General features: G+C 41.2%; 1 protein-coding gene across 5 annotated transcripts in view; it reads left to right on the top strand.

Annotated features, from left to right (window-relative positions):
- TP53BP2 (tumor protein p53 binding protein 2) overlaps nucleotides 1-16,775 on the top strand; it is a 67,530-nt gene that overhangs the window by 30,945 nt on the left and 19,810 nt on the right. For all 5 annotated transcript variants that reach the window (XM_069544647.1, XM_069544643.1, XM_069544648.1 and 2 more), the window contains exons 3-9: nucleotides 2,762-2,875; nucleotides 6,360-6,442; nucleotides 10,976-11,077; nucleotides 13,148-13,322; nucleotides 13,877-14,058; nucleotides 14,423-14,587; nucleotides 14,970-15,198. In XM_069544647.1, the coding sequence (XP_069400748.1) occupies nucleotides 2,762-2,875; nucleotides 6,360-6,442; nucleotides 10,976-11,077; nucleotides 13,148-13,322; nucleotides 13,877-14,058; nucleotides 14,423-14,587; nucleotides 14,970-15,198 (1,050 nt within the window). The remainder of the gene's footprint in view (nucleotides 1-2,761; nucleotides 2,876-6,359; nucleotides 6,443-10,975; nucleotides 11,078-13,147; nucleotides 13,323-13,876; nucleotides 14,059-14,422; nucleotides 14,588-14,969; nucleotides 15,199-16,775) is intronic.

The raw sequence follows: 16,775 nt of genomic DNA, 5'->3' as shown, positions 1-16,775 counted from the left end.
CTCCTGTACTATTCTTGTGTATTTTCTCTTTCAAATATGTTTTAGAATTACCTTGAAAGGTTCCATGAAAAGTTCTTTGGGGATTTTGATTGGTTGCAGAGAATTCATAATTAATTTGAGGGTTGTTTGCATGATGTTGTGATTAAGAGCAAGGTCATGGGTGTCAACGTCTTGTCTCTTTCATTTACTAGCTTTATAACTTCAGAGAAGATACTTAATCTCTATAATCCTTAAGTGTTTTTCCTACACAATTGGGATAATAAATGAATCTGTTGCACAGGATTGGGTGAGAATCCTAGGCGCTGACATTTGAAGGGGGCTTAGCATAGCCTCTGGCACATTTAATGTTCACAGTCAACAAGTAATAGCTGTTATGTCTTCAACTCCTCCTTTTTTTTTTTTTTTTTTTGCTATAACTTGTCCAAGATGTCGCATTTTAAAAATAGTGAATATGTTACTTCCACTTTGTTAGCTTCTCAAGTTTCCCATTTCCTTTAACTGTCTTTTAAAATAAGTAGCTTTAGGGACTTCTCTGGCGGTCCAGTGGTTTAGACTGTGCTTCCAACGCAGGGGACACAGGTTCGATCCCTGTGCAGGGAGCTGAGATCCCACATGCCGCGTGGTTAAAAAGTAAAAATTTAAAAAACGGTAGCTTTTACTTGCCATCTCCATTTCCTTACTCCCCTCTGGTTTATTTGCTGAGAGAGCATATCTTGGATTCTTGCTGTTTGCTAGGAACTGTGCTTGGTTGTAAAGAAGAGAGAGATGAATGTGTGCTGTTACAGTAAAAACAGGAGTCAGCAGACATTTCTCTCGTACCGAGTGATGACTTCAGATGGCGGTGCTCCATCTGCAGAAGGAGAGGGTACTGGGGACAGTTCTCAGTGCTGGGAATGGCTTGTTCAGAGTCACATAGGCATGGACGCCAGGACGAGGGATGGATGTCGTTGGAGCGTGGGGTAAATGGGCTGCTTTGAGAACCTTTGAAGTGTATTTCAGCTTGTGCTGGCCTAAGCCTGATATATACATTTTGTCCCTGTAGGCCATTAGGACCTTAGCTTCCAGACCTAGAAGGTCCGCACTCAACATGGACTGGAAGTCACTTCATTTCTTTTGAAATAAAGTGTGTGTGTGTGTGTGAGATTTTTGTTTTTGTGAGAAGGTAGAGGGTCTGCATGGATTGGAAGTCACTTCATTTCTTTTGGAATAAAGTGTGTGTGTGTGTGTGTGTGTGAGATTTTTGTTTTTGTGAGAAGGTGGAGGGTCTGCATGGACTGGAAGTCACTTCATTTCTTTTGGAATAAAGTGTGTGTGTGTGTGTGTGTGTGTGTGTGTGTGAGATTTTTGTTTTTGTGAGAAGGTGGAGGGTCTGCATGGACTGGAAGTCACTTCATTTCTTTTGGAATAAAGTGTGTGTGTGTGTGTGTGTGTGTGTGTGTGTGTTTGAGATTTTTGTTTTTGTGAGGAGGTAGGTCTGCCCAGAATTTCTTTCAGGAAGGTATCTGCTCAGCTCTGGGTGTTCCCTCTTGGGGGAGTCTTGGTTAGACTTTCTCTGGTTTAGAGAAGAGGGTATCTGTGTCTACTCATTACATCATGTTGCTGTAAATAGAACCCAAGCTGTACTTTGTTGCCACCAAGCTGATTAAGTTCAGGGGTTAGTTCACAGAATTGGCTGCTGAACCTTTGGCTGCTCTCATCTGTGCCCGTGTTGTTTATTTAAGGTACTCAGATAGTGTCCTTGATTATTGACAAGTGCATTGAATTTTTTAGGGGGGCCACTGCAGCATTCTTACACTAAAAATGAGTAAGTTCTTTGATTTTAAACTGTTGGCATCCTCAAACAGTATATTTGGTTTTTATGTTCAGATTCCTTAAGATTGGAAGACTACAGTTCCCATGTAGTAGAGTATTTAGCTATGCCTCTTTTTTTTTTTTTTTTGTCTTGAGGAATATTTTCAGGACAGTAAACAGACTTTTGTTTGGAAATGCGTGTGTATGATTTTTTTTTTTAATATGGTTTGTAAAATTGTCGAAGAAAATCCCCAATAGAAAGACAAGGCTATTTAGAAAGTTGTGTTTAAGTTTTCGTTTGTATACTTGGAGAATCATAGAGCCATTAGAATTGACAGAGACCTCAGAGACCATCCTATGGAATAGATGACAGGAACTTTGGAACCTACAGAGCTTCATGGCCTGCCTGGAGCTAGTGAGGGGCCACTGAATCCGACTCCTGAGCTCTTGCCAGTGGCCCTGACCCAGTCCTTTCCTACCCCTATATTCTACCCAGCTTTGACCCTGATTATGTGGATGGTAAGCTGGTGATGGAGAAGGCAATGGCACCCCACTCCAGTACTCTTGCCTGGAGAATCCCATGGACGGAGGAGCCTGGTGGGCTGCAGTCCATGGGGTCACGAAGAGTCGGACACGACTGAGCGACTTCCCTTTCACTTTTCACTTTCATACATTGGAGAAGGAAATGGCAACCCACTCCAATGTTCTTGCCTGGAGAATCCCAGGGATGGGGGAGCCTGGTGGGCTGCAGTCTATGGGGTCATACAGAGTCGGACACAACTGAAGTGACTTAGCAGCAGCAGCAGCAGCAAGCTGGTGATACTTCATTTTCTAAGGTTTTTTGTTTTTTTTTTAAAGATCCTAGATAGTATTTTCTGCATTCATAATGCATAATTTCTATGAAGGGTAGACAGTAAGTGATGTGTTACCAGGTAACATGATTTGTACATGATTTGTTCATTTCTTTTAGAACGTCCAGTTGCTGATAATGAGCGAATGTTTGACGTCCTGCAACGGTTTGGAAGTCAGAGGAGTGAAGTTCGGTTCTTCCTTCGCCACGAACGCCCCCCTGGTAGGGATGTTGGTAGGTAGCATCCTGTTGATCATGCCAAAGATTCGGACTTCAGTTTCATGCTCAGGAGAGGTGACCTGTGATCAGAGCAGACAGTTTCATGGATGAGTGAGCAAGAAGCAAGGGGGAAAAGTGAGGATAGCCCTCTCTCCCAAGCCCTGACTCTATAGAGTGGGCAGAAGAGGGTGTGGTTCTGTTTGTTGTGTTTTGTTGGAAGATGGGAAAAGTTTGATGACAATTTTTTTTTTTAATGTTTTATTTTTTGGCTTCACCACACGGCATGTGGAATCTTAGTTCCCCTACCAGGTATCCCGTGTCCCCTGCCTTGGAAGCACAGAGTCTTAACCACCAGACCACCAAGGAAGTCCCCTGACTACAGCTCTTAATATGGGAGGGAAGGAAAGGAGTCAGTAGAGCAGGAGTTTGAAATACAAAGAAGGGAATGCTCGATGGGCAAGTTAGCCAAGGGGAAATTCGGGGTCAAGGGGGTCGAGGGGTGAGATAGGAGGGTAAGGGAAGGGTCTGTTCCATTTTAACAGAGTGGAAGGGAAGCTTCCCAGAGGCAGTAAATGTGTGCTCTCTATGGGAGCAGTGGGAGGGGCTTCTCATCTGAAAACATTTGTTTTCTCTGAGGGAGGAGGCCATGGTGGAGAATAGGAGAGAGTGTGGCCAGGGAAGCTGGCATGCCAGGGCCCCTGGAGGACAGTGGAGGTTAGACACCAGGAGACCATGGGTGATTCTGCCACAGTGGTGCTCTGCAGCCCAGAGGGTTGTAAGAGGGGAAGATGGTTGGATTGACCCAAGGTTGGAATTTAGCCAGACAAGTTCAGTGGAAAGTTGGTGAGACAAGGGAAAAAAAGGATGTTGGTGAGATGGCATTCAAGCTGAGATGGGGGTGAAGTGAAGGCGGAGGGGCTGCAGGGAAAGAAACTGCAAGTTTCAGGTTGTTGAACAGGTGTAGCGAGAGGTAATTGCTGTCAAAAAGTAAGAAGCATGAATTTAACATGTTAGGAGGAGAGCATTTCTAGATAACATGGTCTTGTATTGGACCATGAAATAAGCCTGAGTTAGAGAGGAGACAGGAAGTTGTGGATCTGAGAGGCGAGCTTTTAGATGGTGAGGTCATCCAAAATGAAGGGGGTACTTGGGCAAAGAGAACAGAGGGGTCAGGTGGTCACGACTGCTGTGACTGAGGGTTGTGGCCATGGTTTTTAGATGACAGTAAGCAGAGGGTGGAAGGTGATCAGTGGAGATCAGAGACAGTGGGCTGAAAGCAGCCCTAGACGTTGAGAACACAGTCAAACCTCTGACTCTGGAGGTCTCATAGAATGTAGGAGAGAAAACAGTTTCAAGTCTTAAGATCTGTAGGGAAGCCTTTGTTCTCAGTGGAAAGCCGTTGGTTGCGGCAGGGTTACTAGGTGTTTCTAAAAATGTTGGGATTCTTAAAATGGAAAGTTGAAGGTTTGTGACTTTAGTATACATTGAAAAATTCTTGGGAGTAAGAGTGTCGATAACAGAGGTTTATTATTACATGTTATAGAATCTCAGTTTTATTCCTTTAGTACAGATGTCCACATGGCAACCATTAGACATTACCAGAGGTGTGGGAGACCCCAGAATTGACTTAGTCTAGCCTCTTCTGCTCTACAGATGAGAAACACTGATACTTAGGGGTTAGATGACTTGTCAGAGGCCACATACCAGGAGGCAGAGCCAGGAGGGGAACCTGAGTCTCCTTATCCTAGCTGGTTCCTCGGCCTTTGAACTTCACTGTGTCTGTAATTCTATTTTAAATAAACATGCATTTTATTCCCCCAAAGCTGCTTTCTTTTTTGTGGTTTTGACATCTGCATCTTATTTTGTTCTTTATTTGCATTATTGCATATATCTCGTTTTAACCAGTTAGTTGAATTTTCTCCCATCATCTGTCAGTTGAAATATCTTCCTCTGTGGTACCTGGTAAATTATTAAATAGCTTCTCAATAGTGCAATATGCGGTTTCAGTGTGTCTGTAATGTGAGAAATACAATCTGAAGATAAAGGCGCTGTTTGTACATTGTTGCAAAACACCAGTGCCACATAGTGTCAAAAGTGGGATAAAACAGGATTGCCATTTAGTGTCAACCTTTGTGGTTGTAGACTTCTAGATTACAGATTAAGAGACTGTTACTGTATTCTTTTTCTGGTTTAACTAGGACCTATGACCCAGAATGTATATGACTTTTTTTTTTTTTTTTTGGCCACGCCATGTAGCATGCGGGATCTTAAGTTCCTCAACCAGGGGTCAGACCCATGCCCCCTTCAGTGAAAGCGCTGAGTCTTAACCTCTGGACCACCACCATGGAAATCCGTTACCTTTTTCTCTCTTTTTTTAATATGACATTATTTTCAAAGCTCTTGCTTTTTATTCTAATTATGTAACTGAACATGTCAGTTCAGTTGCTCTCTCTTGGAGGCAGCAAAGAAAGCAGTTTTTCCGGAATGATAGATTTTTTTTTTCTTGCAGAAATATTGTGACAGGTACCTGAGCTATTTTGCCAGAAAATTGAACAGTTTTAAAAGTAAAGCTGAGGAAACGTTGGAGTTAGGTATAAGTGTGGTATGTGGCTCTGAGGATAGACATATTTATTTACTTATTTGTGGGAATTTGTGCCAAGCTTCCAGGCAGGTTCAACAAACATTTGATTCAGAAGAAATTTTTATCTAAAACTTCTTGGGAAATAGTTTAGTATTTTTTCTCTAATATCTGGGAAGTACAGTTATAAGCTTAATTTCATGTATTTAAGAAATTCTCTTTGATATTTTGCAATTTATCAGTTTAAGTTAAAACTATTCTCTCATCATGATACATTAAGTGACACTGAGAAACATATACTTGGACCTGAAAAGTTCTTTTTACCCCAAAAAGCAGAATGTACAGTGTTTTACAACTAGTACTTTCCCACACTAAGAAAATGAAATTTTTTTACTTAAATGGGGAAGTACTTAGGAATTACCGCAAAATTCGAAACACTACTTGTTCTGTTTCAATTGCTTCCTTCCTGTGGAAGTTACAAACACTTTAATGAGTACAAGGGTGGGTTGATTTCTTTTCACCTATTTCTTTCAGTGAGACTACTCCCAATTTTATTTGAGTAGCTAAATAGAGAAGTGGGAACAGACACTGTAGGCAAATGGTATGAATGACCCATAATAAGAAGTGTATTTATATTCTTAATTTTTGTCCTTTAGCACCTAATTCATGCAGCTTTTCTAGGGATTGGTTAGCATGTGACATTTTCTAGTGCTGATCATTCACTGTTCCAAGTAAAGTTTTCTAGAACAGGTTGAATCTGTGAGACCGTAACTTCATTGGTATTAGAAAGTATGGGTATTTTAAGTATATTTTCAACATAAAGTATTAGAGAGCATTAAAAACATAACTGAGAAATGAACTGGTACTTAAAATATCTGTCACCGCTAGTGTTAATGCATACTTTTTGAATTTTGTGCTTAGTGAGTGGACCAAGGTCTCAGGATCCAAGTTTAAAAAGAAATGGTGTAAAAGTTCCAGGTGAACATCGAAGAAAGGAGAATGGCGTAAGTGATCAATGTTACCTATTCTGTGTTTGGACCACAGTGATGCTGCTTTTTTTTAACTTTTAAATCTCATTCACTGTTCCTTTTTTATTCAGTAGGTGATTAAGGGCAGCCCTTTTTTAAAGGCTTATTTTAAATTTATTTCATGAAAGTGATTAATGGTCTCTATGGTTGTTGAAATATCCAGCAACCTTAGATAGGCAGATGATACCATTCTAATGGCAGAAAGTGAAGAGGAACTAAAGAGCCTCTTGATGAAGGTTAAAGAGGAGAGGGAAAAGGCTGGCTTGAAACTCAACATTCAAAAAAACGAAGATCTTGGCATCTGGGCCCATCACTTCATGGCAAATAGAAAGGGAAAAAGTGGAAGCAGTGACAGATTTTGTTTTCTTGGGCTCCAAAATCACTGCGGATGGTGAGTTCAGCCATGAAATTAAAAGATGCTTGCTCCTTGGAAGGAAAGCTGTGACAAGCCTAGACAGCATTTGAAAAAGCAGAGACATCACTTTGGTGGCAAGCATCTATATAGTCAAAGCTGTAGTTTTTCCAGTAGTCATGTTTGGATGGGAGAGTTGAACCATGAAGAAGACTGAGTGCCAAAGAATTGATGCTTTTGAACTGTGGTGTTGGAGAAGACTCTTGAGAGTCCCTTGGACTGCAAGGAGATCAAAACAGTCAATCCTAAGGGAAATCAGCCCTGAATATTCATTGGAAGGACTGATGCTGAAGCTGAAGCTCCAGTATTTTGTCTACCTGATGTGAAGAGCTGACTCACTGGAAAAGACTCTGATGCTGAGAATGATGGAAGGCAAAAGGAGAAAGGGTGGCAGAGGATGAAATGGTTACATAGCATCACTAACTCAGTGGACATGAATTTTAACAAACTCTGGAAGATAGTGTAGGACAGAGAAGCCTGGACTGCTGAAGTCCACAGGTTCGCAAAGAGACACGACTTCATGACTGAGCAACAACATGGCTGTTGAAAGAAATCAGATGCTGGATATATCACAAATACAAAACAAGTATTGAATAAGTTCGAGGAAGTATTTGTTTCTTTGGTGATTTTATTTGTTGCTGTAATTGCTTTTAGCATTAATGATATATTAATGCTCTTGCTATTGCATATGAATTTTAGCAGGTATCTTTGGGACTCCTTATAGACATTTTCTTTTCAGAGCTTAGAATTTTTAACCTTGTTAGGGATTAGCTAAATTACCTCTCCAACACACACTGCTTTTATTCCACCTTCCCCAAATTCTTCCTGTTTCTCTTCTTTGATCGCATAGTTATCTTAGTGATGAAAGGCTGATATGAGGATAACAAAAATGGTCCGACCATTAGCGAGATTTCAGTGCATATTGACACAATGTATCTTTCCCCATCACTGGATTTTTATTTTTTTTTAATGATTTATTTAGTTTTTGGCCTCGTCCGGAGAAATGCAAAATTATAGTTCTCCAACTAGGGAGCAAACCTTTCCCCCCACTTCCAAGTGGTAACTTGGAGTCTTAACCAAACACTTAAAATTTTTAAAAAAAAATCTATTTATTGGCTGTTCTGGGTCTTTGTTGCTGCTCGGCCTTTTCTCTCGTTGCAGCAAGTAGGGGTTGCTTTCTAGTTGCATTGTGTGGGCCTTTCATTGTAGTGACTTCTCTTGTTGCAGAGCATTGGGCCCTAGGGCCCACAGGCTTCAGTAGCTGCAGTTCCTAGGTTCTAGGGCACAGGCTCAATAATATCTGTGGCACACAGGCTTAGGTGCTCCACAGCATGTGGGACCTTCCCGGACCAGGGATCAAACCCGTATCTCCTGCACTGGCAGGGGGATTCTTCACTACTAAGCCACCAGGGAAGCCCCCTTCACTGGGTTTTTAAATAATGTCTTTATTAACATATAACTGATGTATAATAAACTACACATAGGGCTTCTCTGGTGGCTCAGATGATAAAGAATCTGCTTGCAATGTGCTAGACCTGGGTTCATTCAGTCCCTGGGTCGGGAAGATCCCTGGGAGAAGGGAATGGCAACCCCCTCCAGAGTTCTTGCCTGGAGAATTCCATGGACAGAGGAGCATGGCGGGCTCTGTGGGTCACAAGGAGTTGGACATGACTAAGTGACTAACACAACACAACAACAAACAAGCTGCTCACATGTTGGGTATACATTGTGATAAGTTTTGACATGTGTACACCTCTGACGCTGTCACCATAATCAAGATAATGAACGTATTCAATCACCCCCCCCAAAAAAAGTGTCCTTATATTCTTTTGTAATTGTTCCTTCTTCCCTCCCTTCCCATCCTCAGGGAACCGCTAGCCGGCTGCTGTCTGTCGCCATCAGTTAGTTTTGTTTTCCAGAATCTAGGATAAATGGAGTCATCCAGTATATACTCTTTCTGTCTGAATTTGCTCAGGATAAATAGTTTGAGGTTTATTCATTTTGTCGTGTGTCAGTAGTTGATTCCCTTTTATTGCTGAGAGATATTCTGTTGTCTGGTTATACCACTCCTTATCCATTCATCTGTTGGACATTTTGATTGTTTACAGTTATTCGGTATCGTGCTGTGATGCGTACCTGGGTATACATCTTTGTATGGACATATGCTTTTATTAATATTTCTCTTAAGTAAATACTTTTAGGAGTAAAATGCTTGGTTCATATGTTAACTTTTTAAGCAGCTGTCAGACTGATTTCGAAAGTGATTGTTTTATTTTATAGTCCTCATCAGGGAGTTCTAGTTTTTCCAAATCCTTGCCAACGTTTGGTTTGGTCAGTCCTTTTAATTTTGGCCTCTGCTAGGTGTGTGATGGTAGTACATTCTGGTTTTATTTTGTTTTTCTCTGATGGCTAATGGTATTGGGTGTCTATCATGTGCTTATTTGCCATTCATATATTGTCTTTAGTGAAGTGTTAATATTTGTTCACTTCTCCTTTTTTTTTTTTTTTTTTATCATGTTGCGGGGCTTTTGGGATCTCAGTTTCCCAGCCGGGTTTTGAATCCAGGCCAGGGGAGTGAAGTAACTGAATCCTAACCTTTAGACCACTAGGGAACTTTCTGTTCACCTCTTTTGCTCATCTTTTTCATGATTGGGTTGTTTGCTTCATTATTATTGAGTTTAAGAGCTCTTTATATATGCTGGATCCAAGGCTTTTTATTAGATAGATAATTGGCAAGTATTTGTCCCAGTCTATGACTTCAATACAGTATAATTAGTCAACCTAGAAGTGTAGATCTTACATCTGCGTTTAGGATCTGTTTTGAATTAACATTTGCATGTATTGTGAGAGAAGTGCAATTTTGTTTATTGTGTGTGGATATCCAGTTGTACAAGCAGTATTTGTTGAAAAGACTATTCTTTCTCTACTCAACTGCCATTTCTCTTAAATCAATTACCAGTGTATGTGTGGGTCTGTTTTTGTACTCTGTCTTCTGTTTCATTGATCTGCTTATCTAACATGATATCAGTAACACAATGTATTGATCACTACAGCGTGGTTAGTCTTGAAGTCAGGCAGTGTATGTTTTCTAACTTCGTTTCGAAGTTGTTTTGGCTGTTCTGTATCATTTGCACTTCCATATGAAATTGTAGAATTTGCCAATTGATTTATTTTTCTAAAAAAAGCCTGCTGGGATTTGGGTTGGTATTATCTTGGCTCTGTAGGTCAGTATGGGAAACACTGCCATCTTGAGCTTTTTAGTTCACAAGCACCACAGTATTCCTCCCCAAATAGGTCTTCTCTCTCTTAGCCATGTTTTGAAGGTTTCAGTGTCAGGCCTGAGCTTCTGTCAGATTTATTCCTGTGTGCTTCGTGGTATTTATGCTAATGTTAATGATATCTTTCTTCAGTTTTCTGGGTATTGCTAATGTATAGAAATATAGCTGATTTTGGCATATTGATGTTTTATCCTGCATTCTTGCTAAATAGCTTATTTATTTAGTAGCTTTTTATAGATTCCATAGAATTTTCTTCATAGATGATTATGTTGTCCTTGAGTAAAGACAGAAAATTTTTCCCTTTGCAACCTGGATATAGTTTCTTCCTTCTTGCCTTCCTTTCTTTCTATCCAGAACCTCTTAGGACCATGTCGAATGGATGTTTAGAGAGTATAGTAGACGTCTTGCTTTGTCTCTGATGACCTGCTGTATCTTGAATTTTTTAAATTCCAGTGTTACATTTTTAAAGGGTGTTTTAATGACTGTATTCTAAGTTTGCTGCCAATATCCCAACATCATGTTTGATATGGTCAAATACTGCCTTCCTAATTTAACTGCAGAACAAGGTGATTCCAGATGGTTCCATTTGCGTCAGTACTAAAACTATTTAATTTAAATTTACAACTTAAAAGAGTCTGTGTATCATTATGTTTTAAATCTTATTAAGTCAATATGGGAATAGTAATATAAAAATTAATGACTTCTTTAATATGATGGGAGAAAAATAGCCAAATAATTTTGTCCTGATTACATGACTTGAGGGAGGAGTCTCCATGATCATTTTATGCTGAGTTGGATTATTTGCACTTTTTTTGGTAGGTTAATAGTCCTAGAATGGACCTGACACTTGCTGAACTTCAGGAAATGGCATCCCGCCAGCAGCAACAGATTGAGGCCCAGCAGCAAATGCTGGCCACTAAGGTAATGGCCATGTTTTCAGAGACCTAACAGGCCACTCCCGTTCATGTGTAAGTAAAGCTGTTTACTTTACACCCTTGCTAGTAAGCCGGCTCCGTCAGATATGAGTTGCTAACGTCAGCCCGACAGGTATCTGCCATGTGGTGCTTTCTTCTCTTCACTGTAGCGTTTTGTAGAAATCCTGAAATCATTCAGTTGTTTCAGATCCTCCTCATCCCGATCCTGATCAAAGTTAACCATGCTTTGCTGAGTGTCAGTAAAACAGGGAAGGCATAAAGAGCCTTTCAGCTTCGCGTGCAGGCACTAGTCTGGGCTGACTTCATCTTGAATCAGAAGGAACTTCAAAAGCTCATGCTCACCTGACCCCAGCTACTGCTTGGCACCGAAAACAAGGCTGCTCGCCTCTACTTGGGGACATTGTCCTCCCACAAATTAAACTTTGTCCTCTCCTTGAACAGAGAAAATATGGGAAGCTTCTCCATTACTCTCAAAACCAGTCTTCCTGCGGCTGCTCCTGCCAGCCTTGGGCTAATAGTCTAAACCAGATGTCGTCAGACTTTCTGAAGGGCTGAAATATTTTAGGCTTTGCAGGCTGTGCGGTCTCAGCTCTGCATTTGTGGCTGGAAAGCAGCCATAAACAATAGGTAAACGAATGGATGTGGCCGTGTGCCAAGAGAACTTTGCTTACGAACACAGACAGTAGGCTGTGTAGTCTGTCAGCCCTGGTCCAAACACTCAGTATTTTCGCTTACCAGTCTTTGAGGGTCTGTAAGTTCACCGACACTTGGGTGGACACCTGATGGTTTGAGTAGCAAGGTCCCCAGTGTGGCTTTGAAGTGATGGCCAGGGATTCTTCAGCGTCATTCTCATCATGCACTGTGGCTTCCCTGTAATACTTCTTAGGGTTCCTATGCATCCTTTTTCTTTTCTTTTTTAACACTTACAATATGTATTGAAATTACAAATCAAACTTTTCCATATGGTTCCCAAATAGAACACACAATATTTAAAGGCATTCAACAGCTGTTTTCTTACAAGTCAGAGGGTTAGTGGCCCCAGATGTACCTATGCATCCTTCTCTACTTTTGACGCTAGACACCAGCTTTTTCAAAATCCTGTGTATTATTGCTTCTCATACTTTAACGTGCATATGAATCACCTGGGGATTTTGTTAAAAATGCATGTTCTGATTTAGTAGGTATGGGTTGCGGGTCTGACATTTTGCATTTCTAATGCAATCCCACGTGGTGCTGATGTAGCATTCCTTGAGTAGCAAGGACATGGATTCAAGTAAAAAATTCAGTTGTTAACAGAATATCTGTGTTCTTGTATGTGTTAGCCATTAGAATCTGAGAAGATTGCCCTTGAGGATAAGTTGTGTGGCTCTGTTTTCCTCAGTTGAAATTTTAGATAAAATAGGAATAAAATTGTAAGTTGCATAATTGCAGTTTTCTAAAGGCATTCTTTAGAAAGGAGTTCTTTGGCTCTTTTCTAAGTGTACTGAGTGTGCCCTAACTATGTAAGACCCTGTTCACAGAGATTTCCATTGCACGTAGCATTGAATCCTCACTGCAGCCCTAGAGGGACTAGTGATCATCTCATTTTATAGGTGAAGACACAGACTTGTGGACTCAATGAGGTTATATAATTTGCCCCAAAGTCTCATAGCTAATAAGTGGCAGAGCTTGAGTCTGAATCCAAATTTAACTTCAAAGTGTGTCATTTAATAACTTTTCTTTTACTGCCTCCCATCTCTGCATGAGCTCCTTCTTAATATTAATGGCTGCAGCTCATGAAAACTAGTTCACAGATCACTGCTTGCTTGCTGCAAAAGGACCACTTGGGTACCAGTACTGATTCCTGGATCTTACCACCGTAAGAAGTAGATTCTTACAGTAGGGTTGAGCTCAGGAGCGTCTGTTTTTCACAAACTCCCCAGGTGGTTCTGATGGCAGCGTGAGGACAGATGGTAAGACCGGAGCAATGCCACAGATGCACGTCAGTCTGGGCATCTCAGGGTGTGATTGTAGGTTAGTTTAAAATGACATGTCTGATGATGGCTTATATCTTTAGGAACAGCGCTTGAAGTTTTTGAAACAGCAAGATCAGCGTCAACAGCAACAAGCGGCTGAACAAGAAAAGCTTAAGAGGCTCAAAGAAATAGCTGAGAATCAGGAAGCGAAGCTAAAAAAAGTGAGAGCGCTTAAAGGCCACGTGGAACAGAAAAGGCTAAGCAATGGGAAACTTGGTAAGTTGCTCCCAGTCGGTTTACTTCAGTGCGAATTGCCACAAACTGTTTGCGTATAGGAAAACACTGGTGTAGGGAGTTGTATAAATTTGTAGTAAGTAAGAGGACTAAGATGAGACTTTGTATGTAGGTCATTTTAAAAGGATTTTTTGGGAAAAGTATAATCACTGTAGTTTCGAAGCTGCTGGTTCCCCTGAGTTGAATTCAGCTATTGAATGTTATAGACAAGGTTCCTTTTTGGAAAATAGAGTAGTAGTTTTTTTTCTCTCTCTAAATAGTTTTTTGACTGAAGTTTCAAGGAAGGCAAGGATTTTTATTCATATTAATAGCTCCATTGATTATAATACCATTTTAATTAAAACTTTAGTGATTTGGTTTATAGATGTCTTTGTTGATTTCAGTTGCTTATAAAGGAATTGGTTGGTTCTAGGATATTTCTGAAAATTTTCTTTGCTTTTTATGAGAAAGTTTATGGTACATCTTAGGTTGCCTGGGAAGTGATCCCTTCTCATTTTTCTTTTCAACAATTGTTGCTTTTCTTGTTCTTACTTTAGTGGAGGAAATTGAACAGATGAATAGTTTGTTCCAGCAAAAGCAGAGGGAGCTTGTTCTGGCTGTGTCAAAAGTAGAGGAACTTACAAGACAGCTGGAGATGTTGAAGAACGGCAGGATTGATGGTCACCATGACAACCAGTCCGCGGTGGCTGAGCTCGACCGGCTCTACAAGGAGCTTCAGGTAAACAGTGGCCTCTTGTGACATTTCGGTGGCACCTCATCTCCAGCACCATAGCATCGTCCACATACAGGGCAGGAAGTCCTGGATTTCCACCTCTTTTCCTTAAAGGGGTGGGGATGGGGAGGAAGACCTAAACTCCACAGAATCCAGAATAAACTTCATGATACCTCAAACAGGAAACTTGAGGCGTTCATTGTGACCACAGCCAGTGGTCTGTGGACACTTCATTTTAAACCATGAGATGAGAAGTGTGGAGGGACCTTACATTTTTAGAAATTATATAATAGTGAACCGTGTGATTATCTGTTTGAGAAATTTTTCTGCCTACTCCTTGGCTACCTTTTTCTCCCCTAATTTTATTCAGTTAAGAAACAAACTGAACCAGGAGCAGAATGCCAAGCTGCAACAACAGAGGGAGTGTTTGAATAAGCGCAATTCAGAAGTGGCGGTGATGGACAAGCGTGTTAATGAGCTCAGGGACCGGCTGTGGAAGAAGAAGGCGGCCCTGCAGCAGAAAGAGAACCTTCCAGTAAGTGCGCGGTTGGCCAGGGCCAGGAGGAGGGGACAGTGACCATCCCAGTGAGGTCAGTGCTTGCATATTTCAGAAACACTGCTGGGCACATCCTCGGAAAAGAGACAGGACCTTGTGGCTCCTTGAAAGAGAGTCCACTCTTGTACTTCTAATATAATCCCCTCCGTAGCTCTGCTCTTCTTTCTAATTCTTGTAATGAAGTGTGGGTGAGACTTCACCTGGGGCTCTTTTTGTCGGGGGATGTTTCTGGTACACTCAATGGCTAGATCCTGAAAGTGCTGGATTTTAGCAGTTAAAATGATCACGGTGTCACAGGCTTTTCTGAGTTGGATCTGGTCTGACTTGCAATACTAAAGGCCTTGTGCTTTCTCTGAATAAGGTCTCGTCTGATGGACACGTGCCCCAGCCAGGGGCGTCGGGGCAGAGTCGCGTGGCGGCAGTCGGTCCCTACATCCAGTCGTCGACTATGCCCCGGATCCCGTCGCGGCCTGAACTTCTGGTGAAGCCAGCCCTGCCCGATGGGCCTGGGGCCACGCAGGCTTCCGAGGGGCCCATGAAAGTCCAGACGCTGCCCAACATGAGATCTGGGGCCTCCTCGCAAGCGAAAGGTAAAATCAGGCACTCCCTAGTCCTTCCATGGCCTAGCTGTTCCCCTGCTCACTGTGATTTTCCCTCGGGTTTTAGATTCCCTTCCCCTCCACCCCCCCCCAAGTTTTGAGTTTTAAAGGTGTCTTCCTATTTATTCCTTGTTCATGTTGAAATTCTAAAAACCTGTTTGTGTTCTTTGGGGTTAAGAAATGATAATTTTCTTAATGCTCAATAATACAGTTCTGCTCAGGAAATGAAATAAAATAGGTCAGGTTTTTGAAAACCTAAAAATTGGCTTGAATTTCTTCTCATTAATAAAGAAATTTTGATCTGATGTTAACAGCTTGAGAACCTTCCCTGTTGTGTAAAAAGGCCAGATATGTGTTAGTGGTGTCATCTTCAGAGACCGAGGTGGTGGGTCCACTCTGTTGATGGTTGGTGTTTACTATTCATATGTGCTTCTGCGTGAGAATTTGCCTAAGGATATGTTTAGAATAAAAGGAAACACTAGGAGATAAAAGTGAAGGTAAAAGGAGGGAGGTTCAAAAGGGAGAGGATACTGTATACCTACGGCTGATTCATGTTGAAGTTTGACAGAAGACAAAATTCTGTAAAGCAATTATCCTTCAATTATAAAAAAATAATAATTTTTTTTTAAAAAGTGAAGGTAATAGAGGCTCCTTGTGTTAGTGACCTTTGCTTTCTGTGTGTAGTCCTCAGATATTTTGGAGGGTGGAGGTGCACGCCAGAGTGTTATATTAATAAGAGGAGAAAATGAAAGGAGAGTTGTAGGAAAAGCTGGGTGAAAATATCCTTTAATGAGCTTATCATTCAGGAGAGAAAACTAGAATTGTGTCTTTTCCCTAGCCACTCTCATGTGTAAATAATAGCTAACTTTAAAATTATTTATTGTTTTGCTGGAATTACCACTGTGACGCAGTAATGCTACGTAGTCTGGGTTTTCTTGTAGAAAGAGTTACTTCTGTAAAGGAAAGGCTGTGGCTTTGAAACTTAAATGCCAGTGTAGAAAACAGTTGAATATTTTGATTAATCCAAGACTGTGGTCAGAGTCACGGGCTGAAAGCCTGCGTTTTTGCTTTGGTTGTGCATACATCACTTGTGGCGGTTACATAAGACACACCAGCAAGCCCTTGGTTTGCTAAATTGGAAGTCGTTTTCTGGGTGTGATGGTGATGTTTCCTTACCCTGTGAGAAGTCATGTCCTTGCTGCTTCAGGCAGAGTTTGTGTTGATCGTGATTATTTTAAGTAAACGAGAACACTCTTACATTTTTAATACAAGTATAAAATCTGATGTTTCTAAGTAAGTTTACTGGGCTTGTTGTGAGTCTGAGATTTAAACCGATTTTTAGAGATTAAGGGCTTTCCTTGTGGCTCAGCTGGTAAAGAATCTGCCTAAAATGCGGGAGCCCTGCGTTTGGGAAGATCCCCTGGAGAAGGGAAAGGCTATCCATTCTAGTATTCTGGCCTGGAGAATTCCATGGACTGTATATATATAGTCCATGGGGTCGCAGAGGGTCAGACACAACTGAGCAACTTTCACTTTCACGGGATTAAACATCTTAGCAGCAGAGGGAA

Source organism: Ovis canadensis, chromosome 12 (genome assembly GCF_042477335.2).
Source record: "Ovis canadensis isolate MfBH-ARS-UI-01 breed Bighorn chromosome 12, ARS-UI_OviCan_v2, whole genome shotgun sequence".
Classification (NCBI taxonomy): domain Eukaryota; kingdom Metazoa; phylum Chordata; class Mammalia; order Artiodactyla; family Bovidae; genus Ovis; species Ovis canadensis.
Note: the sequence above shows the minus strand (reverse complement) of the source record. Positions and strands in the feature narration are given on the sequence as shown.